This window comes from Toxotes jaculatrix, chromosome 8, assembly GCF_017976425.1.
Source record: "Toxotes jaculatrix isolate fToxJac2 chromosome 8, fToxJac2.pri, whole genome shotgun sequence".
In the NCBI taxonomy this organism is placed as follows: domain Eukaryota; kingdom Metazoa; phylum Chordata; class Actinopteri; family Toxotidae; genus Toxotes; species Toxotes jaculatrix.
The window spans coordinates 7,115,879-7,143,726 of record NC_054401.1 but is presented as its reverse complement, the minus strand read 5'-3'; the positions used below and the strand labels follow the sequence as shown (position 1 = coordinate 7,143,726).

The 27,848-nt window shown below is 41.1% G+C and overlaps 1 protein-coding gene across 2 annotated transcripts; it reads right to left on the bottom strand.

Annotated features, from left to right (window-relative positions):
* fhl3a (four and a half LIM domains 3a) lies at nt 1-27,848 on the bottom strand. 2 transcript variants are annotated; one of them, XM_041044526.1, is made up of 7 exons: nt 27,622-27,848; nt 26,956-27,026; nt 6,109-6,281; nt 4,426-4,600; nt 2,025-2,194; nt 1,750-1,936; nt 1-1,421 (listed from the first exon to the last, which is right to left on the bottom strand). In XM_041044526.1, the coding sequence occupies exons 3-7, from the start codon at nt 6,262-6,264 to the stop codon at nt 1,270-1,272; spliced, it is 840 nt and encodes a 279-aa protein (XP_040900460.1). In that variant the 5' UTR covers nt 6,265-6,281; nt 26,956-27,026; nt 27,622-27,848; the 3' UTR covers nt 1-1,269. The 2 variants fall into 2 exon arrangements, with proteins under 2 accessions (XP_040900460.1, XP_040900459.1); XM_041044525.1 differs by lacking the exon at nt 26,956-27,026.

The window sequence follows — 27,848 nt, the reverse complement described above, 5'->3', positions numbered from 1 at the left end:
CTGTTATTGCCTCGATGGCCTCTTTTTCATCTGAAAATGTATATTTGCCAACTCTGACTCACCAGCATCAAAGCTGAAATAATGAATTATAGGTTTGATTGTTTTTCTTTTTTTTTTATAATTTTTCACATACAAGTTAAAAACTAACAAAAAAACAAAAACAAAAAACAAAAAACAAAACAACAACAGCATTAACAGTAAGAAAACAATTACTGTGGCAAATTATGGCAGATAAAGACATGCATACTCCTCCAATACAAAATGGTAACACATTTCATTGCAGCTTCTTTTGGGTTATAAATGCTGGCTCTTTGAGCAAAGATGATAAAAAGATTCATTACAACAAATGAAAAAGATGATGAAACATTAAAATAAGTGTCAATGCAAAGTTCCGCAAGCAGATACATAACATTACAAGGGATTTGTGTGTCTTGCGCCATGTCTTTGAAGTGTGTTTTTATGTGCACATAACATGGTAGCAAGAGACTATCTTATCCAAAGTGCAAATGACTATCATAGACTGACTGCCTCACTGAAAGCATAATCATTTTTTTTTTCAATTTTTTTTCTCATTTTAACTTTGACACGTTTCAGTTTTGTAAATTGGTCTAATCTTTTGCCACTTTTTTAACAGTGTCACGCCTCCTTCTATGTCATTATATACAGTAAACTGTTCAAGATGTATAAAGCAAGACATACATTATAGAAAGATAACTGACAAAGCAACATTCAAAATGCATAAAACTGCAGTTATAAGAGCATTTAAAACAGTAACTCCACCATACTTTCAAAAATAAGTCAAAATAAAATCAAAATACAGACTGTAAGGTTTATACTCTGTCCTGTATCAGTGTTCTGTGTCCTCTCTTCAGAGCCTGACGTCTACCTGAAGTGGCAACTTATTTATATATAAAATATGCAGGAATTTTTTGCAAAGTGACTAGCATTTTGCGTTTCTTTGGTTTTATAGTACATAACATATTAGAAATTATATTCTTAAGGCACTCCATGAAGTTTTGTTTTTGGTTAAAGAGGAAATCTTTGTGGTGGTTCATGCAAACAATACAGCATCAACACAGGATTTTACGCACTAGTTCCTGGATGAAAATCTGACAACAGGAACTGATGTCTTTATATAAAAATGACCTGAGAGAAAGCATTTGTTAGCCTGTGTTATCTTCCTTGGTAATGACCTGGGGTTCTTGAAATGCTGTGACAAAGGGCTAATGGTAAATCAAGGGAAGGGTTAGAATACTGTGAATGACTGCTCTATAGGTTGCTGTGGCAGTCGCGGCACAGGATCCTTTCACCATCAGGGAAGAAGCCGGCGCCCACCAGTGAAACAGAGCACTGGGAGCAGGTGAAGCATGGCTGATGCCACTGACGATCCTCAAATGAGATGTATTTTCCTCCTCCAAAACCTGGGACAGAAAAACAATGAGACAGAGATTAAACTCTATATCAAGCATTGCAAAGTTGACTTTGCAAAAATAATCTCTTTCCAACATTTCCAATAAATCTTTTTCTGGAACTGAGATAGAAACAAATGTGTGGATCATCATTTAACTGCTTATGTGTTAAAAACAGTCTCCTCCATGCAATAATGACATCCTGAGTATTCTGAGTAATATTTTGAGTAAGGCAAAGAATGTGAAATTCAACATGCGATTGCCGGCCTTTGCGATATTTATTATGATTCGTTGTGCAGAATCATAGCTCAGTATATAGAGTAGAATTATGTAGTTTTGCCTGTGATGGGTTTGCTGCAGGCCTCGCACTTCTTGGCATACAGGCTGCCAAAGCAGTTGAGGCAGTAAGGGCTGTCGTCTCGGGAGGTGAAGTGTTGGCCTGCCAGCTGTGTCTTACAGCTGGTGCACACAAAACACTCCTTATGCCATGGCTCATCCCGATAGGTCACACCACCTTTAGCCAGGGTCTAAAAGGTCAGAGGTCATGTGGAGATCCTTTTAATTCACTTCTCAAATCTATTCCCATGCACATTCCTATTTGATAACTTTACTGACCTTTTTACAGCGTGTGCAGCGTGGAGCAAACTTATCCTCGTAGCAGGGCACACAGTAGTGTTCATCCTTGTCAGGGATGAAGGACTTCGAACCAATCGGCTGTTCGCAGCTGTGACAGATGAAGCAGCCCTCGTGCCACGTAGAGCCTGCATATTCCAACTTCCTCGTACCTAGCAGACAGAAAGAGGGGACGAGGAGAGAAAAAGAAAAAGAAGAATGGAATGACAGACAGCAGAGGGAGACTTAACTGTTTTGTGTAGAATGCATCTTTTACTGTCTTTCACAAAACCATATTGGGGTTTTTTTTGGTGGTAATTTTATTGAACAATGAAACAGAACACTTGAACAGCATGAAGGCATATAAATCTCATTTTGTTTCACTAAGATTTATTTTATTTTAAATCATAACACCACAGGCCCCATACTTCTTTCCTACTGCTGGAAACTGGCAGCAGGCCTTACAAGAAAAGGAGTAATGCCATTTTCTCTGCCGTGTCCCCAACCAATCCATCTTCTATCCCTTGGCTGTTGAGATTTTTATTTGACTAGTCGGTTTATTCTATGGTGACGCAGTGGTTTGTGTGGGGCTGACATTTTGTACTTCTGCTGTCTGCAGATTGCTAATGTTTCACTGCTTGAGGCTGTGTGCTGTGGTGTTCTCTAATCAAAAACACAAAACTCCCCTTCCAAAGCATTCCAGGTTATAAGCTCACAGGAAATACACTGGCTCAATGAGGACAATATTAGCATTTAGGTATGAGTATTTTGCGAATACAAAAATGTGAACAAGCTGAAATCTGAAACAAACCACTTCTGATTATTGGGAGCAATTTAACAAGCATCAGAACACAAAATCTCTTCACTGACAACAGGGTTTGCACACAATGGAAGTTCTACAGTGCTCAGAAAGTATTTAATTGATTTTGTCTGGTCAATTTGAGTAGCTCAATCTGAACAGATTGAATTCATCTTCAACAGATGAAAGCAAAGTTGCTTTTAATTGTAACATGTACACTGTTGCTGCAGTATGCATTGTAGGTTTTAAGTGAGACTCTCCAGTGGTTATTTTACTCTCTTTTGTATATTTATTCTACTTTGAAATGAAACTCAAATGAGACACACAGTGCAAACCCGAAACTGCTGTTTGTGTCAAAGGATTTTCTAACAGGCTAAAGTGAGTGACAAAAGAAGAGGGCCATTGTCTGGGAGAGCACAACAATACAACATGTGTATGACTATCTCTCTAACAGTGGGAGCTTTTTTTTTTTTTTTATCTGATCAGTCTTTTTAAACAAAACAGCTTACGCGGAATTCATTTACATGGCTTTGGTATAAAGTTTCTTCTCTCCTTTGGTTACATACACAAACCACTTCAGCTTAGCGTCCATTTATTAAACAAACATAATTCTGTCTTTGTTTTTAAGGATGTATATATTTTTGTATGATGGCAAATGATCTAACTGGAAATTCTCTTGTTAGTGGAAAGTTTTTATTCTTCAGATATGCACAACTGGATCCCAGTCTTCCAAAGCTTTCACCGTATACTATTCAATTCCTATCTGGCTTTATGGCAAGATATCATTGATCTAATCACTCTCTACAACAATCTTTGTTTCTCAAGGTGACTCACTTGGGTCTGACACAATAAACATTGCATTACAAATGAATGGTCTCGACAAGAAAACATGAGATTACCTACAGTAGAAATTAAGGGGAATGTCATACCTTCCTGGAATTATTTTCTGCTTTGTGAGAGATGTGTAATCTGCTACGGGGACACGGGAACAACTGACTTGCTTATCTCTTGTTATCATCAGTCTGCTGGCAGCCTGCCAGCCCTGGAGATCTGGCTTACAGACAACAAGTCAAGCATATTGGCAATTACTCTGTCATATTCAGCCCTGAGTGCTGCTCTGTTGTGGACGCTCACCTTCGTCTTCAACTTTTTTCTAAAACCTCTCTCTTACTGTATCTTCTTAATCTTTTACTTTTCATTTGTCCCTGCATCCTGGACTTTGCCATGTCATCATTTTCCAAAGTCATTTGTGTATCTATCTTGAAATTTGAATTTGTATACTACATGGAAAATGAAATGTGGAACAATGAAACTAATGTTTAGTGGGTGAGTAAAGTTCCACAAGATATGGCACTGTCAAATGCTCTTTGTGCAAAATACTTTACAAGTTACTTACCCTTTCATTTTATTTTATTTTTAATCAGTTGACACTCTAGCTAGGACCATACAAACCTCAACTGAAAGAATATTCTGCACACAGTAAAACATTTGATTGTTGGAAAAAGAGTAATTCAGAGAACACAAATTAAATGAGCCCTTCCCTGCAAATCTGAACACTCCAAGACCAATTGCACAAGTATCTTACATCCCTTTTTCCACCTTTACCTGGCATCACAACCTTGTCGCAGGCTACACATTTGGAGGAGAACTCATTACAGTAGCAGTCATTGCAGAGCAACGCGTCATCCTGGCTGGTGAAGGGTTCATCTGCCAATGAGCGATCGCAGCGGAAACAGCGGAAGCAGTGCTCGTGATAATGCCGGTCCTCATAGAAAAGCTCCTGGCAGCAGAACAAAAGGAGAAAACGAGGATAATGGAGGTCACTTCATACAGTTATAAACCCATCACTGAAATTTTATCACCTTCATTATCATGTGCTTCCTCCAAAATATTTATCTTTCTCTATATGTTTTAAGGTTCCACAATTGCAGTCAATCTGGAGAAAGAAAAAAAAGGGAAAGACTGCAAGACTAAACACTAACAAAGGTTTCTGGTTACAACAGGAGCAGAGAGGAGTGCAGGATTGTTCTGGGTCAAACTGATACATATAATGTTGTAAATGCATACACAGTAACAAGTATGTGGTTCACTGCACATGTTGTACCTAAGTGCATGCTTGTGTTTAAAAAGGTTTTACAGGGATCGGAGTGAAATGACTGTCTACAGGGCACTGAGCCATGAAAACGCTGGTTTTCTTTACCATCCACTGCCCTTGAGGGTGTTGACAACTCATAGGCCTCCTTAGCTAAGCAAACTACGAAGCATTGTAGCATGCCCCTTTCTGTAAACTCCACTAAGTAGCATATGTCGGTCTTAAATGATCCACTTCGTGTTAGTGTTTTCCATTAAGGGAAGATTAAATTTTAACTTGATTGTGGGGAAGAAGGAGACGTTCCCTCATGCTGCATTTTTAAAGTCTTAGCCAAAATTAGTTTGTTGGCTTATGTGGACTTAGTGGAAATTGCCTGTATAATTGTATGTTAAATTAGCCTTTACTGTGTCTTGCCACACAAAATATATAGAACACGCCTCATTTAACATGAATTATGCATCATTAACATGACATAACTTCTGTTTTAGCTATCCAAGACCACATCAAAACACGATAAAAAATGACTTAAAGCTAATAAGGGCTGTTCTTTTGATGTGCTTTAGCTTTGTTTAATCTGTTAGTATGTTGCCCACAGTGTGGAAAGACTGAGGTCATGTGTGGGATTCATTCCAGTGTATACATTAGAGAAAATAAATTTTACCATGTAAGCTGTACAGGTCTTAGGACTTTTTTAAGTAAATAACAATACACCTCATTCAATATAATTCTGTATAGTGCATTCAGAAAGTATTCAGACCCCTTCATTTTTTAAAATTTTGTTTTGGAAAGGCACACACCTGTGTAAGGTCCCACAGCTGACAATGCAGATCAGAGCAAAAACCCAGCCATGGGGTTGAAGGGACTGCCTGCAGAGCTCAGACAGGACTGGGGAAAGCTACAAAAAAAAAAATCTGCTGCACTAAGGGTTCTCAAGAGCATGGGGACCTCCATAATTCTTTAATGGAAGAAGTTTGGAGCTTGCCACCCAGCACAACTGAGCAACTGGGGAGAGGGGCCTTGAGGACAAAGCAAGGGTGGCTTAGGAACAACACGCACAGGCTGCAACATAATAAAATGTGAAAAAAGTGAAAGGGTCTGAATACTCTCTGAATGTACTGTATGCACTCGACTTGATACTATTGTTGTGCAGCAGATAGCTGATTTCATGTCTGATCATGTCAAAATGGATGCCTTACCCTTGCATCATGGCCAATCAGTTCCTTGCACTCATCACATGTATTTGAAAACAGGCTGTCGTAACACGGGATGCAGTAGGGGCTGTCATCTGACTGGATGTACTTGCGGCCGTACAGGGATTCTTTGCAATTGTCACAGTCGAAACGGTCAGCCATTTTAATTTTCTGCAAGTCTGAAACACAGAGATAAGACAGCAACATTTTAAAATACAAATGCCAACAAATGAAAAGGATAAGAGAGAGGAGAGGACAAGAGGGAAGAAATATATAGAAGAGGAGGGAGAGTCTTGAGGAATGATTCAGTCACCTTTTTCCAGACATCAGTATAGACTTTTCCTGCCAATATTTATGTTGAAAATGCTTTGGCTTGTACCAGCCATGAACCTGAGCTCAAACAAAACACAGAGTGCAAGTAGGAGCAAGTGGAAAAAGAAAGAAAGACAGAGGAAAAGAGAGAGAGAGAAAGAGAGGCAGTACAAAATGCCCATTAACTTTTATTGGTATGTGATGAAAGTGTGGTGGACGCAGAGGGAGGGGACAAGAGAGGGAGCCGTCACTTTGCTTTCTTTCAGTAACTACCAAACTCATTTCTGTCACTGTCAACTGTTTGGATCTGCAAACTCAAAATTAAAGCTCCAATACAAACTGAGCAATCTCTCCTGTAACTAAGAGGAAGTGAACTGCATGTGCATGTGAAGCCCACACATCATACACACCTGTAAATATTTATGAGGCAAGAATCTATTTGTGAGTAAAGCATGAACCACCAACAGATACAGAAACCCCATGAAGCATTTGTGAGTGTTAGTGTGTGTCAAAAGAGCAGACACTTGAAGCTGTTTGAACATGACTCCCTAACAAGTTGCTTCCTTTCAGCCTCAAGATGCAACTACAGGAACATGCTTATACAGATACAGGAGTGTTACTGTCTAAGAACATGGTTTTCGCTGTGCAATAGGCCCCTTGATCATGACTGAACACACAACAAAGTGACAGAATAATATTTTGAGGGCATTATGGCAACAATATCAGGTTGCCAAAACATTACAGCATGGCTGGAGGAAAGCCCAGTGACAAGTGATACAGTCTTCTGGCAGGGTGCACTGCTGGCTATTCATTCCCACCACTCAGGAATAATAATCACCTCTGATATAATAATCAATCAAACTTCAAACTGGTCCTGTGCTGCCTGTCTTACACGGACACACACACGGAATAACATCCACCTATGCAAGCGCACAAGCAACACACATGCCAAGCATGTAGAAGGCAGGCAAACACACACACTCCCACACAAAAACACAGGGTGACACAAAAAGAGGAACAAAGGATAAAGGCCAAATGACACAGGATCTATGATGAAAGCAAACATTAGTCCCAGACTCTCACTTTCCATGTGTCTCAGTCCTTTGTGAGACAAAAGCTCTTAATGATTCAGGGTGAGAAAGTTCACCACTACAGTTCAACACCATTTCCCCAAACTGGAGAGGAACTCTGAGCCCCCTTCGACAATCTTAAGACATAAATTAGAATGTGTAAATGCTTGAAAGCCCTGCAGCTATGTGTATACACTGGCTTGCTTCACTAGACTGCCATATCTCTCTATCTGATGACTGAATGTATACATCTTAAGTACCTGATGTCTCACACTATAGTATCCATCTGGAGGTTATGGCAAAATATCAGAATAAACAGCTGCGGTTGGCCTGTGTAATCTGCAGCAAGGTGCTGAACTTGCAAGTCTTTATTTAACATCAATTTCTATACATTTGACACACCATCCATCAGAAAATTCCAGCAACGTTGCCATCAGCCCACATAACCACAATGTCGAGATTAGATCAACAAAGTATAGAGCTGAAAATGAGCACGATGACCTTAATGTTATCTGCAGTGCCAGGTAGGTATGTGCTGCCTTTGCTTGCCAGGTAAGGGAACGAGACGAGGCATGACTCACAAAGCCAGGAAGGCAGTGCTATGACGTCTGATGTCAGCTTTAATTTCCAAAGCAAATCAGGCAGCTGTTTAATGCCCTCCACATAACGCATAGGCTAAAAGGCTGCAGAAAGTAGGTCATGAAATTTTTAAGTAGAAGCAGTATATTCTCTGACAGTACAATGGATATTTTAAGGCAGATTTCTAAGTAGCCACCATCTCTGTACCTGGGATGGATCATGCACAGTGTACCTGGATTACAAATGGGTGACAAAAGTTTAAGATTTTAATCATAAGAACACATACACCGGATGCTTCAGTCAAGACAACGGACCACACATTTGCCATTTATTCTTAACAATTTCAGTGTGGTGATTCCGGATCTCACAGAAACTTGTGTGATCAAACGTGAATTCAGAGCAAAACAACCATCATCGCCAGCTGACTGCACTTGTGGGTGTTGTGTTTTACACCAAAAAGCAAAATGCAAGTCATGTCTGAGAAGATCGAATCAGCATGGCTTTTACATTTTGCGAAGCAAGCTGGAGTTGAGTTGGAAATTAAGCTTTATTCTTAATCGTAAATGGAGCAAGAGCAAGCTGCTGCTACAAGTTAACATTATTGTTATGTGTTCACTTGTACACAGATGGAGGGAAAAGTGAAACCTGTGATCATTAGAAATGCAGTCATTTTTATACATTCTCTGACCTTCTACTGCCATGGGGTTGCCTTTCCATATTACTATTACTGTTCCTTGGGTTTGTACAAAGGTTACTGACAGTTGCTCAGTTTGTCTCATTTGGCTATCAGGTTTCTGCTCTATATATTATACTGCTGATCCTTTCGCACCACAAGATTTTCCATCACTGTTCCTTTCACACGGTAAGAACTCAAATCAAAACTGAAAATCGGAGAAATCAGGATTCAAAGTCAATCATTAAGATTATGTCTGTAACCTCCTCACACTACAAGTTTATTTGAGCAGATAATCAGTTCAGAGCAGCTGTGAATCAGGAATGCCCCCCTGATTGTTGGCTGGGGGCGAGTTGGACCCAAAATCTTCCCAATTATCCTCTAGCATAACATTAAGGAAGAACTCACTAAAGCACAGATGGGATCATGACATTCAATTCCAAAGCCTGATACATAAAGATGTATTACTTTACAAATCAGAGGGAGGACTCACTTTGTCTTGTAGTGTTTCCATTTCAGGGAGACTCACTTCGAGCATCAGTGTTTGAGTGGTCAATGCAGAGCCTGGAATGAACTCCTGATGGCACAGGCTCTCACAGAGAGGGGCATGACGTCAGTGCACTGACCCCTGGGGCGCTGGACTAAGACGTGACTGCATGCAGAAATTGCTGACCCAAAACCCACTATTGCAAAATGAAGAGAAGAGAAGAGAAGAGAAGAGAAAACTTGGATCTGGGTCATAGTGAACTCCAGTCCAGGCCAGTTCTCACAGGGCTTTGTATCTACTACTGTATATGCTAGCTTCCCGGCAAAGGTCCATCTCTTTCTTGCCCAGGACCCAGTGACTAAGAACCCCACTCTGAGTTAATAACATTCCCAAATACCAAAGCTGTGACTGAATTCAGCCCCCTGGGAAAAGTGTGGGCTTCAAGGAAATCACCTCCATCTTCACACAGGACACTGGCCCAGAAATATTGTACTGAGTTTAATTATAGTTCTGCAGCACAAAGTAGGGATTGTTGTTTAATACTGACAAAAGTGCATTACAATCTCTTTAATGATCCAGAGGGAGTTCATCTGAGAGACTACGATCTATGCTAAAAGCAGGTCATTGGGTCAGTGTGAATGACTGCAGAAATTGATCAGACTGTTCAAAGCAAGATATCTCCATTATGGATGGCCAGTTTTCTATAAAATTCGCACTACATGGTCATGGTTCTCAGAGGATGAACCGTAATGTTTGTGAGACCCATTTATGCTTGCCTTGTGGCACCATAATCACAACAAAAGAAATATCAAAATCTGATGTGCAGATTGCCGTACAAATCTTTAATATTATGGGATGTGATGAACTTTGCATGGTCCTCAGACTTTTCAGTTGTTGTCACACATCCAGTTATAAGATAGCAGAGAAATGCCAAGGCTGCATTCTGCTATTTGTCACAACACTACCTGATTGACAGAAGGGGGTGAAGTTCAGGGCCAATTGTGAGACACCACAGAGCAGCAGACCAATGCAAACAAGCAGACTGTACGCTGTTGCCAGGCAACATAGTCATGGTTGGTTACTGAAGGGCTAGCAGATACCCTGTCCAGTCCAGTCCCACAGGCAGGCCTGTTAATCCCCAGCCCAAACTCTGCTTACGCTCTGGTTGATTCCAAATGAACAGTCCGCATGGCCTGCTAAGGACGAGCCTGCCAGTTCTCCCACTCTTCCCTGCCATCCATTAGAAGGATCTGCTCATAAAATATGTTTTACTAAGACTAGGCAAAGCACTTGAGTTGACGTTACATCTTGACTGCAGCAAGCACGCGTCTTTCAATCAAAATGACAATTATTGTATGTCTCCTTTCTAATGTCTCTCACTGATATTAACTTCTAACTTATGCTAGAGGAAAAAAAGGTCACACTACTATCTCCAGTCTAATTAGAAAGAAAGCACTGTTACATTCTAAGAACTGCATTTAAAGTGTTCATGAGGGTTGGAAGGCCTTTGTCAAAGTCATGAAAAACAGATTATCTCTAAATGACTGGTTAAAGGGCTGAAGACACCTATTGTGGACCGTGTGTATGTGTGTGTGAATGTGTGCGTGAGGCAGTGCTGCTACAGACAAGGCTACCTATGAAAATTTGACCTTGGGACAAGAGCTTATCTCAGTTCATTAGCCAACAGGTGTTCAGTGCCCTTAATTATTTGTGCTTTAGTAGCTGCTGTTTTTTGTCTCTTGTTGACAAAGTGTCAATACGGGACAACAAAAGTGTGTTTTTTCTTCTTTACAACACAAAAACACATTTTGTGGCTATACTACTGCTGGGCCAATGTGGGTCATATATCCAACATTAAAAAAAAAAAAAAAAAAAGTCAATGGTGGAAGTGCAGCAACTGTATCCAGCCTGATAACACAACATGACTGGTGGTGGAAATAACATCACAGTCTGCCAATGATGCCTTGGCAGACAATTTTCAAATGGTTTAGTTTAGCGCCAAGTGGGAAACTGTACAAAAGTTGTGGATATGCTGTAGTAGCATGTCTACAAGCAACACAGTCAAGAAGACAGAAAGAAACCATTTCAGTACCAGAGCAACTATTCTATTTATTAGGTCTGTGTTTATAGGTCCATTGTGACTAGTGTACTTTTATGTCCAAGTGGATACTTGAACAAGTGTGGATTTTACTGTGAATAGTAAGATCTTATTTATTTAAATAAAAAAAATAAAAAAAGCAGCACTTACAAAAGCCACTCGATCACCTTTAACTGTCTGGATTTTTGGCAGCAAACAGACTCACACACTAGAGGAAGCAGTGTGCTGTTAAGCAGGTCGCCTTTTACACAGGTCCCAGAGAGAGTTATGAAAGAACAGAGAAGAAATCAAACGCAAGAATCGGATGAGAAAAAGAGAAAAAAAAACTGAAGTAGGTGACATTTAGCGACAAACGAATACTGGAGCAGGATCTTAAACCTATGACAAGTCTTATATCAAATTAGAGGAAAAGTGAAACGGCTGCTTTTGGATAAACACATACCATCACATTGCGCTCTGTCTGGTGCCTGGACATCTTCCAGACACAGTAAAGCTCCTTGGCTGGGTATGAGATGGGGAAAAAGTACAGCACTGGACACTTAAGTATATCATTTGAGGGCCTGGTTGAGCATATCAAAAATAAAGTACAATGTCAAAAACACACTTCAGAAAAATTCATTTGTGTCTCAGTCCAGTGGCCACTTGAAAGGAGCCTGATGGAGATGTCGTCTGATCTTATTTATTCCAGCGACTCATGACCATGGAAGACTTTCCATTTGATGACTAATGCAAAAAGGCAAAGGCATGAATTGCAAAAGACTTTTTTAATGGTTCAGAACTTATGTTTATGACACAGTGTCAGAGGGATTACATTCATGTTTTTCTTCAACTGACTGAGGTCAGGTCCTTTGGGAGAAGCTTGCAGATTCACATATTCTCTGGGACTAGTCACTCCATGAGCTAAACCCCATCAACATGACTAACTGTTTTCATGCACATTGACTAAAGTGGTCAAACCTATTCAGGTTGCAATAAAACAATGCAAGGGTTGGGCACTGAAATATATATTAGTCAAATGCTTAGTGTGCTTAGTGTGCTGTTCTTGCTGGCTTTCACTGGATCAGATAAATGAAGTCCAGTAATCGAAAGGACACACTGAGGCTATGAATCTTATCACAGGAAGACGAGGAAATTGCTCATGAAGGACAGATAATGCTGCAGCCCATTCATGAACAGTTGTGCTTATTTAAGCAAGCTTACAAGTACTGTTTACGGAAATACAAAAAACACTTTAATTCCAGCGTTAAGAAAGAATTTTGCTGACTTGAAGGTCGTAAAACAATCGAGTGCAACAGATTCTATTTTACGTAAAGACCATGTTATTTAGTGTAGCTGTGACACTGATTCTTAACCAGAAAACCAGAACTGCAATCATAACCATGATATTTAAGGCTTTGAGCAATCTGTGGTCATCAGAGTTTATACTATGGGGTCTGCTCAGCCACTGTTAACATGCTACTGGTAAACTACCAGCGGCTCTAATATGAGTCTTGTCATTTTTACACTATCCCTATCTTCCATTAGAGAAGAATCTGGGCCACCCACATTCTCAGCACACTACAGGAGCCTATATGCAGGAAGCTACAGAGAACAATTTCATCAACTGAGTTTCTTTGAAGAACATCAGTGAACGAGTTGTGGCAGGGCGGAGGGGAGTAGGGGCGGGCGGGGGTTGGTGTGGAGGCACCTGAGACTGCTCCTCTGTGGGAGCCTGGGTCAGACTTGAGGATAGAGTAGAGGCTGTAGGACCAGACACTGGAACACTAACCTGTTATTGTCCCTGAGCATTTAAACACCGGCTGGTGTGGAGTGGGAGGTGACAGAGGGCTCAAATGAAAGCCAACATCATAAACATAAAGGAGGAAAATAACTACCTGCAGCAGAAAATGTCACCATGGCCTTTGTAATTTGTCCCTTCTTGGCAACTTTTAATGACCACGTGAGTGTGGGGATATGACTTGATGTCTTTTAATATTAGGCTTGAATCTGTTGTGTGGTACACACTGCAGTGTTAGAGGGAAAAAATATGAGTAAATAGCAGCTTGCCTGAAAAAACTGTATGTCAGACCTTGTGGACTCAATTGTTAAAAGGATTTGACACAGTGATTTGTGTACAAAAGATAAACAAAAGCACAGCACATCTTCCACTGCTGTATGTTTATGTTATACTTAAAACATAAATTTGTTATAATTTGACATTTACTTGGCACACTGAGACTTGAGGACGTGCTAGCGAGGAAGACTCCACATGCATGGAACTTTCTGAAGAGGAGCGCAGCTGAAAATGTGATTGTCGCATCTCATCTGTCCCCTTCCACAAGCCTGTCTCAATCCCAGTGTTCCACAGTTCTCCACTGACACCAAACAATAACATCGCAATTACTCTAAATCATACAGTACTGTCCCAACCACTGTGAGGGAAAGTTTGGAACTCAGGAATGAATCTGAATTTATTTTTATATCACTCTGTGCGGATGGCCAAAAGACTACATTTTTGGCTCACATTAGTCTTCCTTTGAAGAAAAAAAAATGCTGCCATACATTAGTGCTTCACATCTGGTTTGCATTGGGGAAACTATGCAGTCAACTCCTGTGTGCCAGTGGAGGTTTTGGAGAGTCACTGCCTGGAGAATGCAAGAAAGGTTGTCTTTTTTTCTTTTTCTTTCTCTGTGCTGGTATTTGCCGGTAAATGTTTAGATGGCAGAGGGAAAACTGGAGTGAGAGTGAGAAAAGAGAAAGCAAATCTTGAAAGCAAGCACAAAAAAAAAATCTTGACAGTCTGTGAGCTGATCTTTGGATACACTTTGAGGTGGTAAACAGTGTGGTGAGAGGATAGGAAGGTAAGGAATGCAGAAACAATGGAGTTACAAATAATGTGCGATAAACAGCCAATATTCAACAAAAAAGATTAAAAGCTGATGCTTGCTGAACAAAAGTGTACTGTTACAAATATAAGTACATTGTGTATAGTAAAAAGAAATCCAAGAAAGGTGCTGAAAGATCTCAGGGTAACAGTTACATTTTCTGGGGGTCTCACTAAGTTGAGAAGAGTTGTTCTCTCTGTACATCCATATGAGAGGCAGTGTATATTATTTCACTTTGAACAAACATGGCCATCAATCCAAGGAACCCTTTTACTCCAGAGTTTCCCAGGGCAGAGTTGTGCCCAAAAATGGCTTTCTTAGTCACTGTCCTGATATCTTCACATCCTCCCTGTCCTCCTCAGCCCTGTGATCCAAGGGATAGGCCATCCCTTTGAAATCTGAAGCCTTCCCTATTTAGTAGAGACTCATCTTAGTTTTGACACCTGCTTTGTTTTGTTGAGAGCTGTAGACCTGTGCATTGTTTGAATAAATGTATTCAACACTCTGCCTTGTGCATCTTATCAGGTGTACCACAACCCTGTCTCTATTCAAATCTGACCACAATGAAAAGTAATGCTTAGTGAGGTCCAGGTACTTTCACTTGCAAGCTGGATGATTCAGTTACTGGTTTGCAAGACCGAGGAGAGGATGTTGTTTCACCAAGACAAACCTCCTGAGAGAGAACTGAAAGAGCCATTCTACTGCAATATCTTCAGTGGGAAAACAGAAATATCAGTTTTTGCCTGTGTCTTTATGCCTTTGCTACATGGCCAGGAAAAGACAGCAAACGTCTCACACGTCACCACAATTGAAAATAACCTCTGGACTGCTCCAATAAATAAAACAAAATGCTTTAAACTGTTGGAGCCAAAAGATTTAGGGGCCAGTTTGGCCTTCTTTGATTTATACAGGTCCAAATATGGATTTCAGGCACGTGCCTTCGAACTGTTGCTATGGAGTTTTGGACCATGAAATCTGATCACAGAGGATTTTGAGGATGCTTTGACTTTGTTGTCTCTGCTTTTTGATATGACAGAAAACTGGCCTTGAGCTTCTCTCTTTTTCCTGTCTCTCTGCTATGGCTATGTCTTCATTGCTGAACTTCAAGTGTGTGTTTTACAGCTTTGTGGCCTTGATATAAGCCCAAATACTGTCAGTTATCTTTATCAGTTGAACTTGTGATCCGTAAGTGGAAAATTTGGAATTTCACTCTCACTTAAAGGTAAGACATCTCAAAAACTAAAAAATATGCATCTAAATGTATTACTCAGTTGTGGTAAGAACTAAAAATAACTTTCATTCTGCCTTATTACAGCTGGTTACCTTAGCACTTTGAATTCAAATAATCCTGGTCACAGTATCATCCTACACTATTTTCTACCATAACTAAACAGTTGAGAAATTCCAGTAGGGATAATGATAACAGTTGCCTCATCATTTTGACTTTACTGTGTCCTGACCACTGCTGATTTTCATACTTGCTGGGTTACTACTTGCTTGTTAATAACCCACAGGTATTGAACACCAAGGCTAACTGTGGACCAAAAAAAAAAAAAAAAATGGCTCCTGCAGACCCCTGGTCATTCCCAGGTGGTCTCCTCATGCTGCTGACTCAGCACAACTAGCCAGGACATCAAGGAGCTGGGCTAGGGTTTCACTGCACACTCAGCAATCTAAGCCACACACAACTGTGTAGAACACACCCACAACTGCAAGCAATTATTTATAACTCATTCAGACTTGTGGCTCGTGGCTGCAGCGATGGCACCTGACCTTGAGGTTAATGCCCTGACAAGAAGGTTTTTTCTTCTTCCTCTTTTTTTTTTTAACATACATCCCAACCTCCCCAGACATGAATATTCAGCATGTTGTTATAAGCAGGTGGATGTTTCCAATCACTGTGTGCAGAGGGCTTTCGTGGGTATTTTACATTATAAGCAGTATGAACAATCCACATTCTTAACAACAGCTGCACGAATTATCTCCCACAACCGCAACAGACCAAAAACCTCACCTCTCTCCCTCTTTGACTCTGTAACCCCCAGAAGAGGGGTTCATACGAAGAAAAAAAAAACCCTGGCTAAGAAAACCGATTGTGGCCTGCCAAATGTGAAACAACTGGGATGAATATCCTAGAAGTCATTTCCAGTATATGCAGCCATTTTTTCCCTTCTCAGGCACATCTCTATGGCAACGTGTAAACAGTGCCCTCATTCCCCTGGACCATAAACCTCTTGGCAGTGATGTTTAGCTCTCGTTTCATCCTGCACAGTGCTGACTGAAGGCACAACCCAGCATTTTCTTGGGATGCTGCGGCGATGTGCAAATTGATGTGTTGTGCCATAAAAAATATTGAACCCATCAGGGAACTCAGTTATCATTTTAATACACCCTAAACTTAGGTCATGTTGATGATTTTAGACTTCCTGACTATTTCTAGAGTGGAGCCTGCAATGCACATGTAAAATCAGGTCAAACTTACTTCAAGTAAATCTGACAAGTCACCAGTGCATACAGTTAAATGCATACTATCTTATATGTATTTTAAATCACCCCACTGTAAAATCTCACAGCAGAAAACCAAAGATCTAAAAATAATGATAATGTAGGTTGACCTCTGAAACATCCCTGTGCACCATTTTCCTGACGTAAAAACACAATGTTTTCTTCCTTTACTCTGGTATGTGCTGTGAGAACCAAAAAAAGGGTTCATTTCCTAATGGGCAATGACCCCTCCCCACCAGTGTGGAGTTGATAACAACGAGGAGTTCAAGTCAGAATGCACACACACTGTGCTTCTTCCTGTTACCCCAAACAGAGATGTCTCTGGGCCTTCTCAGAATAATGGTCACACACAGTCACAATGAAAAACAGGCGTATTATGTCTAAACACAGTGAGACAATCTTGCAGAAGGACAAAGCCACAGAGATGTAGACACACCTGCAGCCACGTGCATGGGTAAGCACACACCTACAGTATTATGCATGCACACACACACATGTGAACACACAAAACTGAGGGTAGATAGAGAAATCAAACAAAAAAATAAACACAGCAGCCAGGCTGGGGGACAATGGGTGACTTGTGCAGGAAGAGCAGACACAGTGAGCAGCTGCATACACACACCCGCAGTTTGTTTAAGTCTCTTTGTGAGGACTTCCCGTCGAGTGTAATTACCACTCATATTCACAATCCCTTGCTTTTCTGCTCACATAAATGAAGCTGATAAGATCAAACAATTTGACGTATTTAGGAAATGAGTTTCAAACAAAGTGGCAAGAGCTTGGTAATAACAATCTAAACGCATTGAGTAGGTGTTGAATTCAAACTAGACTGAAAAACTGGAACTGACTACTGCCAAGCCACCCTCCTTAGTCCTCAATCCTCACAGAGGAGAAAGAAGATGGAAGCTTTACTTATTCAAACAATGATGTCACCATTACTAGAGACTACTGGAGAGAGAGATTTAAACTGCAAAAGATGATAAAAATCAGTTTCCATTTGGTCTCCACTGGAGATACTATAAATATCCCCTGATTATTCTGCACAATGAAGCAAAACCAGAAAACTAGCTGGACTCTGTAGGAACATATCTCCCTTGACCCAATTTTTATGATCCCAGAGAGGGACCACCTCCTTTTCCTCTTTGTCACTCTCCCTGTTGCTTTGACCTCCAAATAGATTACTTGTGTGGAGCGAGTCACGTGTTTGTCGAGCTCATTTTTGCTAGCTGGAAACCAAACACACACTGATGAATTGCCACAAAATCAGGAAGTGCATATGTGAATGGTACACTAGTGGAGGTTGGTGACCTAAGGGTCATTTATCCCCCTCGCCGTACTGCCAGGAGAATGTCCCAGCTCTGAAATGCAGCAGGCAGGCTGTGTGGCTGGAATGAGCTCACTTCAAAGGTGTCCATAAATCATGCTGCCATGTATCCAAGACTGCCTCCACCCTCATCTCTGCACGTCCCCCAATCGCTCACCCACCTACCCTAATCTCCTTTTCTCTGCTGTCCTCCAGTCGAGGTTCAGACCTTGTGTCTTTGTGTGTTACTAGCTCTTGCTTGTCATTTGTGTTTTGAGCTTTTGGATCCACGCACAGTGCCATGATAGATGAATTTGATTGTGCAGTAGCCTAGCAGTGACCAGATCATGTTAAATCCACCACAGCTGAGGAGCAGGGGAGCAGTGGAGTGGTACATGTAAACATGTACTCACCAAAAACTGATTAGCACTGGTATCAAAAGCAATACTTCCATTGGTAGACATGGATTTCAGCAGATTTATCTGAGGTTCAAGCCTCGAGAAGAGTTGCAAGTTCAGAAATCCTATAACTAGTTTCTCGACTTTGCCAGAAGAGAGCTGCAATCCGTCAGGTTCTTATCTCACTGCGTCACACACTGGGATCTCTTTATCATGCAGTCATGCAAAATTCCATTCATCTTCTCCACCTAATTCATTATCAGTGATAAAATGCAAAGTCCCAGCTGCAGTTGTTAAATGGAGAGACGACGTGAAAACAGGTGCTTTGGTAAACACTGATAACGTAGTTGAATTATGTTGCTTCCCATGCAGAACTGCCTATCGCTTTCAATCTATTAACCACAACTCTCATCCGACTCTTGTTCGACCTCATTCTGCTTTTATCCTGCTCTCCTTTTCTATATAGGCTATATGCTTGGCTTCAAGGGATGTGGGAACAGCGCTGAACACAAAACAGACACACACACAAATTGAGAAGATAGTTAAAAGGCACAAGGTTCTCGTGATGGCTCCACGGCCTCTTCATCGATCAAGTGAAGTGTAAATGAATGTCAGACATTGTGTAAATTTAAAGGGGTATATGGCTCTGCCTTGATTATTGGACTAGCTAATCCAGTGGCACAAGTACATGAAGGTTAAAAGCTACATGGCACAAACTTATACACAGTGCTGTGCAAAGGCACTGTAATACTCCCCTGACAGATCACCACAAGTGTGACGTGGTATGACCAATGGCCGTCATTATATGTGACTGCGCATACTATGGGACATTTTTTATTCCGTTCTTTTTTCAGTGATCATTAAACCTTAAACAGTTTCCACTCACCAGTGTTGAGAAAGTGAGCAATGGGATGAGGAATGGAGGTTTTTTGGGGGTGGGGGGGGGGGGGGGTTGAATACTTCCACAGTGAAGTCATGGTGCTTGTGTCATTCGCCCTCTGCTGTGCTTTGCTTACCGTCTGGCCCCCATTTTACCCATTGATCTAATTTCCATTGCCAACACTGGATGTGGTTCCGTTTGAAGCTGAATGTTTAGGCCCATTAAAGCATTCACAGAATTGCAAACGTATGGTGGACCTCAGGAAAACTAAAGAAGAAAACAACTTAGTGATATTTGCCAGACTCTTACAGGAATGGGGTAAACACAATTTACACTTTTTAGCAGTGTTCGGTGGGATGGGAAAATATATTACCCTGTTTACACCTGGTGTTAATGAGCTTCTTGCATCCTAGGTCTGAGCTGGTTTTTATTAATGTTTGGCATTAAAATTAAACAAAACCTGAATTCTTTTTTCTTCATGAGATCACAAATATCACCTCTTCTTATTACAGTTCTTTGATGGTATCTCAATTTCTGAGCGGCCTGCTGCTTGTGCTTACTGTTGTGTCAGCATGTTTCAGTTTATGTCCATTTATGTTGCGCCTATATATAGATTAGTGTCAGAGATGTGTTACATTTGCACTTTGCTGCTGCTAATGTGGTCAAGCACCATCTCTGTAGGTGGTTTGGCTGAATGCCTGAGACATATACAATACATCAAGGTGCCAGTTGTAATGGGGGACTGTGTCCGTCACATAATTTCTCCAACATCAGACATGGCTTCATTTCTAGGCATTACTGCAGGGAACTACACAGTACCCATTAATGCTCAGATAAGACAAAGTACACCACGCTACTAAGTCAACACCTGACTGAGGACTTATGACTGCCGAATGTCTGATGGTGTTCCTGAAGACAAAAGGCTTTGAATGGCAGACACAAGAATATATTTATTTTAAGGCTAAAGCTACCATTGAGACAACAACGAGGTCCAGACATCTGTAATATTTTCCCCATCAAACAAAATGAAATTGTTACAAAAACACACCGAGTCACTGTTCTTCTACTTCGCAGTAGCCATCTGTCTATGTATTACTGTACCACATGCACTGCAGTGAGTGTTGCAGTTTACAGCCTTAGTACCAATGCCATGGAGCAAAGGTTTCTATCTTATCAGAATAATGGCTTATAGGACTGTCTTTTGCTGCATGTCTCAGGTGCAGATATACTAGGAATACACGAAAAAAAGGCAAGAAATAACTATTGGTGGAGCTTTACCTATGATGTTTTAATATCTAGAGGGTCTAACACCTGATGATTGTACTAAATAACAGTCAAAGCAAAACAACAACAACAACAGTATTCTCTGGTACTGGAGGTCTGTGAACCATTTGGTAATTGTGTTGAATGTAAATGCTCTGATCTCCCTCTGGACTGAGTTATGTCCAGTTACTACAAACATCCTGAGCTCAATATGATCTGCTGGTTGTGAACACACTGTCAAACAAAGCCGTACTTCACTGTAATGATCTCACTGCACCAATTTCAAGAACTTTAATTACATAAGGTGAACGAGAGCTGATGCCTGATGCTTTGGGAGAGTCACAACATGTTCTTTCTTTTGTGTACATTCATTGTGATAAGGGTAAATAGTTGTTGGAATTTCGGCACACTTTTCCAAGATGGAGAGGTGGTACTCATTGGGTAAACTATATACAGTAGGGACATGCATTTATCTTCGATTACGCCTTCCTGTGACAGCCTGTTGACAGATGCACCCTTGGGCAATAATGGTGTGCTTGGGCCACTCCTTTCTCCATCTCATCCTTTCATTTTCTCTCGTAACTCTCTTAGCCAAGAAATCCCTCCTTAGCTCTCTGTTACTCGTCCCTGTTGTAAATTACGGTCATCTTCTCATCCAGGAGCTGACGTCCTTTTATAGCCACACCAAGGACACTTTCTGCCATTTATGGCTCCTCCAAGGCACCGTATGAGGGCCGGTCAGTATCCCATGAAGGTGAGACAAGACAGGGAACCAAAGGAGGCCAAGAAACATCCTGTCCGCCTCCTACTCCGATTCAATGCCACTTTGACAGCTTTACAAATTAGTGCTCAAGTGTGCCCAGGCAGTGCCAAGTGCACACTCCTCTGTGTATTTTGAAAAGGGCACAATTGTTGTACGCAGTTCAATTTACAGACTAGTGACTGACATAAATCCACACCTCAGTGTATGTAGCAAGTCTGGCTTGTCTCAGCCTGTCTGTTCTGTAGAGACTATTGTCTCTCCAACAGAGAGAAGTGTGAGGTTGAGACAAAGTGTGTGTATGTGCCTGTAAATGTTGGTGGGCAATGATGAGATGGAGATGGTGTAAGACATCCTGGGTAAGGAGTCACATTCTTGATCGCTCGCTAGTTTCATCATGCAGAGCAGGCATTTTAACAGTGTTTACTTTCAGCGAGGGGAACGCTCTCACTCACAGCTGCACTCCAAATAAACAGTCTTGTATTTATCAGAGACAAGATAATACACATCGAATCTGAACAAGTAACAGTCATTCATGCAGTCCAACAAGTTATGTCCTTCTAGTTCAAGACAGTTGTGCAACACAGAGAACATTTGTGCACATTTGAATAAAAATGTGCACATACTAAACGCCAACACCTTGCCATACACCCACACTCTCATGACTGCACTTCCTCTGCCATGATGTCACAGTCTGGGTTCATTCTTTGCAGATGTGTGAGCCAAACCTTTTCAGTGTTTGGGAAGCAATCAGCACTAATGCAGTTGGCATTGTGGCAAACTGAAGTTACTAGCCATATAAAGACACAACTACCACAGCAGTAGGGGGTGAAGGTGGGGAAACAGTAGTGGCACGGTAGAACAAACAACACACGTATACAGTGCCAAGGCTTGATTACCTCTTCAAGACATCTGTTATGAGAACAGAGTCCTGTTAGCATTTGTTGTTGGGAGAAATACTTTGTTAACGGCCCACTCTCTCTGGGGTCTACAGTGTTTTAAAAGGTGACATTTTGAGCCTCAGGCATTGTTGCCTTGTTTGAGGCCTGCTGTGTATCACTGCGTGGTTAAGGACTGCATGCCACATGGTTTCAAATTATTGCCCAATGAAGCCAGTGTACAAGAACATCCAATGGGAAGGATGACGACATTGCCGCTCCCATAGAAATAAAACTACTCTGTCAGTTCTATGTAGCCACATGGTTGCTGTTAGATTACTACATACTTACGCATTCTATAGCTAATTTTCTCAGCTCTCAAGTTTCAATTCAAAAATACCAAAGTGGGTAGGAGTGCCAGTTAGTGTCAGAGATTTGGAATTAAATTCTTTACAGTCTACAACAAGGAAAGTATACAGAAATAGAAGCCATGATAATTGTAGGTCAGTGGCCCAGTGATTCCCTCAATAACAATATTATCCAGAGGATCACTTTCTTATCCCGGATAGGAAGATGTGGTGTTTCAGCACGGAGTGTAAGCGTTGGCTTGTTTCTTTGTCATCTCTGTCAGCAGAGATCTATCAGTGTGAAATAACATCTCATTACCTCATGTACTGGAGAAATTCTCCTCACCCAACATTCTTCTCCTCAAGTGCTTCCATTAACCATAGGTTATCCTATGATTTAGCCATTAGCCACAGCCCAACATAACCATTAGTTATATGAATTTATAAGACACATCACATTACCAGTTGTATAAAAACCACTGCAATTTGTCCACAGACTTCGAATTTGTGCTCCCCTCTCAGTCCTCCCTTCTCCCTGCTGCTTGATGTGACTTGCTTAGTTGGTTTTAGAGGCCAGTTTGCTGACAAAATATGCCCAACTGACATTCTTAGTTACAGACTTTTGCAACATTTACTCTGTGTGAGTAGATGTACAGTTTTCCCATGATAACATCTTTCATGAGTGCCAGCATACTCAGCAAAGAATAACGTTAAGCAATTCTAGAAAGATTTGCACACTTTTTGGCAAAAGACATTTCCACCCACGGCAAAGGTGAGCAAGTTACAAGGAAATGCAGACAGGTTTATCTGGGATACCTTTCCCAGAAACAAACCAAGGCGGGCTCGACACATGCTGGAGGAGTTTATAACTGCTGCACGTGTTTTCATCATAGCAGTCCTCTTATAAGTACTGTGAATTGTACGTGCCATACACTTCTGTTAGAGTATGACCCTCGTCCCTTTAGGCGAGGGTGCAGGGAAACAGTCATCGCCTGACTCATACGTTTCCTCAAGTTGATAATGTGACAGACTGTGATGATGCAGCAGTGAATCGACAGGATTCATGCACCCAAACAACATCTGGTTGATGTAAAAAAGTAAGGAGGAAGGAAACACTGATAAGAAGCAGCACCATTAATGTCCAATTCAATGTGTAATAAATATAACAGAAAGATGAGAGAAAATGGAGTAGACCAGGTGAAATGTGGCAAAGCATAGCTCTATTCTTTCAGAACCTATAATTAGTTTGTATTAAACTAGTAACTGTGTAGTTATGGGGGATCTGCAATTCTGTACTAACAATTTGGTATTTCCTTTGAAAACTGCATTTCCTTTGAGAGCAGCAGGTAAGTGCTAGGTATAGGCCTGTAATTGTGTCCCTAGAGGAATGTAATTACCCCATTAGCACAGAGTCAGTTACCTTTTACACTCCTTACTTATCTATATAAAGTTTATGTTCTCTTTACATAAAATCTCACATGCCGTGAACACTGTGGCAGAGAGTGTAAAGAAAGAGAGAAGAGAGGGAACAAGAGTAAGGCAGGATGAGTGGATTGTGAGGGGGGGGGGGGGGGGGGATATTACCTCCCACGGGGGCCCTAGCTCAAAGGATCAAGTTTCAGACGTTTACCAACAAAGCATCCATGGAGGAAGTCCTGCACCCCTCACAATAACACCACAGCACCTGGCCATCACCATGCAGGAAACCTGAGGTCACTTCCCCCCTCTCAGGGAATGCAGACGCACTCCTGCTGCCAGCCACGCGCCCCCACTGCCTATTGAAGAGGGGCCTGACTACAAAGGGGAAAGACGTGGAGACCCACATACAACAAACTAAAAAAAAACATCTGAATTATGAGCAAAATATACAGCTGAAACTGTACAATTTCCCAAGTTCTTCCACTGACACAGTTCAAAGAAGAGCAAGAGACCTGTGTGCCAGACAGGTTTTGTTAGCACCAAAGAAGAAAGAGTTCCAATTTCCCTTTTTTGGTCTCACATGTAACACAGATGTGATGTTTTTTTAATCAGTCTGAACAGCTTAAAGCCTGGATTGGGTTGCATTTTTTTAATTCTGCTTGGAACCACATGAATAAGAAAATGAGGTATGTACCCTAATAGCTGTACTGGAATGTTCAGACTGAAAATTTTTAGAAAAAAACTGGGACACCAAAACACAGCAAAGTGAACAAGCAGTTGATGATTAGGGAGACACAATATATCTTGTAGAATTTGACACCACAAGCTTTGACCAAATGTGTTTGAAATAAGCAGGTGAAGCATTACAGTCCAAAGTAAAACTCATCAGATATCAACTTCAGTTTGGACATCAGCATGAAAACCTGCTGTAGCCTTACATAGAAAGTGACACAAAGTTATGGAAACAATACAAACTGTGTCCAGTGTCCTCTGAAACACCACGGAGGAACAGACAGCTGGATCATGTCAAAATAGAACTACTACTACAACAACACAAATCTAAATTCTGCTCCCTAACCACCTGCAGCCACTTGACCGCCAATTCTCCATCATTATCACTGGCCTGGTTTCAAACGATGCCAACCCATAAAACCAGCCCCAACCAGTCCAACTCATTGCAGTCCCACTGTAGTTCAGAGCTGGCTGGGGTCCAACCACCACGCGGGGCTAACCTTTGGAAAACACTGAGACCTCTGAAGAATGTGACCATGGTCAATGAAACAGAGAGGGAGAGAGGAAGAGGAAGAAAGCAAACAAATACATTATACGGCCATGGGCTCTGTCAAGGCAAACTTCCCAGATGCTAAATGGACCAGAATGACTGGCTTTTGGCTTCTGGGGGATTATTTCTTGTACTGTGACAAACAGTTTGGGTAAAAAAATAACCTGTCAGTGGTAAAAGTACAGCAGGATATATCAGAGAGCAAATTTCTCCAATGTGTAATTTCTGTAGTAAGAGACAGAAAAGGTGCTGGAGCGAATTCTGCTGTTGCCTTCAAATCTGCACTATTCATGCCATCGTTTTTGTTTTTTTTTGCAGTAGCAGCAGCACCTATGACATGCAGTTTAAGTAACCAAGAGATTTTATAAAAGAAAATTTCAGTCCTTCATTCTGACTCAAACCTGCCTGAATCTATTAAAGATCAAATAAAGCTTCACTTATCGATATTTTTATATAAACAATGGCTCAAGTGATTATGTGAAAGGGGTCACTGACAGTGATCAACTTAGAGAGAATTACCATCCTCAGTTTCAGCATCCTTTGGCTGTTGTTCAGGTTTTTGGACCCACATCATCGCTTTTTTTTTATTCACTGTGATGTCCTTCATCAGTGTCAGCAAAGAAAGGCCTGATGAGCCCGCTGGACACTACCTCTCCAGCCGCAAATCACAGACACAAAAAGTTTGTAACTAGCTGGTGAACACAGTGGAGAATTTCACAGCTAGACAGCCAGATTTTTCCTTTAGAAACTGATGGAGACCGAAAAAGAGAAACAAGGGGAGTGAATTTTGATTTACTTATTGTGGGTTACCAGAAACACAACTACGAATGCCAATGTTGATCCGTTTCTGCTGGATGTGTAGCAACTATTTGCCTACAAATTCACCACATCACCTTATTATGTCAGTGTTGTCGTTCCCACTGCACCAGTGGCCAAAAAAATTGTTCTGTGAAGAAAAGTGAAGCTTAATATATTCTTAAAAGCAAAATACTTTCTGATAAAATTGTCAGTTTGTGCATCTGACTGCCAATTCAAGTATTGTGACAACAGATGTTCTTTTTACTAGAACCAAAACAAAAGATGGCACTGTGGAACTGTAGACTAGACTGCTACTACCTGCTAGTATCTCTAGCTACCCAAAAGTATAAAAAAAAACCCACAGGTGAGATATTCCCATGAAAACATGTATGATCTTGAGCAAATTTTGCCTTTCTGGCAAGACCCAGCACTTTCCTTTCCCACTGTTCCCACTGTACCCTGATGACACAACAAGTGAAACATCAAACAATCGTCATGAGGGTGACGCTACTACTATGCACTGTGATGTGATGATGTACGCCCAAAACAAACTCAGAAGCTGCAGCTGAGACACACCCTTCCCAGGCGCACACTGCCATATCCCACTTCCTGCTTCTGAAGAAAAGACAAGTTTAGCCTGAGGGACTTTGCTCCCTGAGGCCTTCACACACCGCTCAGCTGGAAGCTTCTGTGACACAACTGCTGTTCTTTAATCCTTCCTCCGCACAGTTCAGTGGGTCACACAATCCAATTCAGTCTTATTTGGGGTTTTTTTTTGCCTTACTTGTGTGTGTGCATTGTAATGACAAAAAGACATGAAAGCAGGTGTGAGACTGTGGTTAGATTGACAGTGAAAAGATAAAAAAACAAAAAAAGGCATAAACAGGGAGAGCATAAAAACACACAGGCAGACAGAAAATGTCCAGATCCCACTCACTTGTCACAGGAAGTTGTTCCTCTTTTGTCAGGGTTTTACTTTGAAGGCTTCACTCCAGGCAGCGTGTTTGACTAAGGTGTGAAGCATTATGGTTTGTCATACTGTCAAGCCCACGCCTGCTTTCATCTTTACACTCTGAGATTTTTACTAGACAGCAAAAACTCAATGAAAAGTATAGGGGAAATATGACCTTACGATGTTAAACAAAACTTTTAGAGACATTATTCTATTATTTGATCATTATGATAACAGTAATGTAAATAGTAATGAAGCCTAAAATTATTTGATTGTTTTTAAACTGTTGATACTGGCAGACGCTGCCCTAAGGAAGCACCTTTTCCCCAAAGACTCCAATTTCCATTAATTACAGATTCAAACAGTTTTACTTGCCTAGTGGTTGTAATCTCAACGTATAAAGTACCAGATTTCATTCACTGCCTTCCTACCTCTCTCACAATCTCTATGATGCTTTATATGACATTTGAGATACACTTTCTCATTAAACAAAACACTTTTACAAGAAATGTCATAATATTTTACGTCAAGAGCCCTTTCCTTGCTTTCTGAAACTCCACTAAGGCCGAAGAGGTGACCACCGAACGCGTAAAAAAAGTCGAGATATGTATTTTTTATATATAAAAAAAATGTAAAAAAGTTGAGTCCTACCAGGAGTAATGTCTGAAGTCTGGAGACACCTTTTGCAACCTGACAGTGGTAACCCGCTCCCTCCCTCTCTCTGTCAGCAGACACTCGCTCAGAACAGGACTCGGATTAGTTTGCAGGTTGCTACTCCGACGGCTCAGGAGCGTCGCCCGCCAGCTGTGAAACTTTTTCTGTTTCTTCTGACTGTAGTCAAACCTCTGTGGCGAAGAGTGATGCAGCTTGCCGGCTAC

Coding starts and splice junctions, on each gene's coding strand:
- fhl3a (XM_041044526.1), bottom strand. CDS start 6,264: ATGGCTGACCGTTTCGACTGTGACAATTGCAAAGAATCCCTGTACGGC. Junction 4,601..6,108: donor TGATTGGCCATGATGCAAGG/GTAAGGCATCCA, acceptor TTCTGCTGCCAG/GAGCTTTTCTATGAGGACCG. Junction 1,937..2,024: donor GCTGCACACGCTGTAAAAAG/GTCAGTAAAGTT, acceptor CTGACCTTTTAG/ACCCTGGCTAAAGGTGGTGT.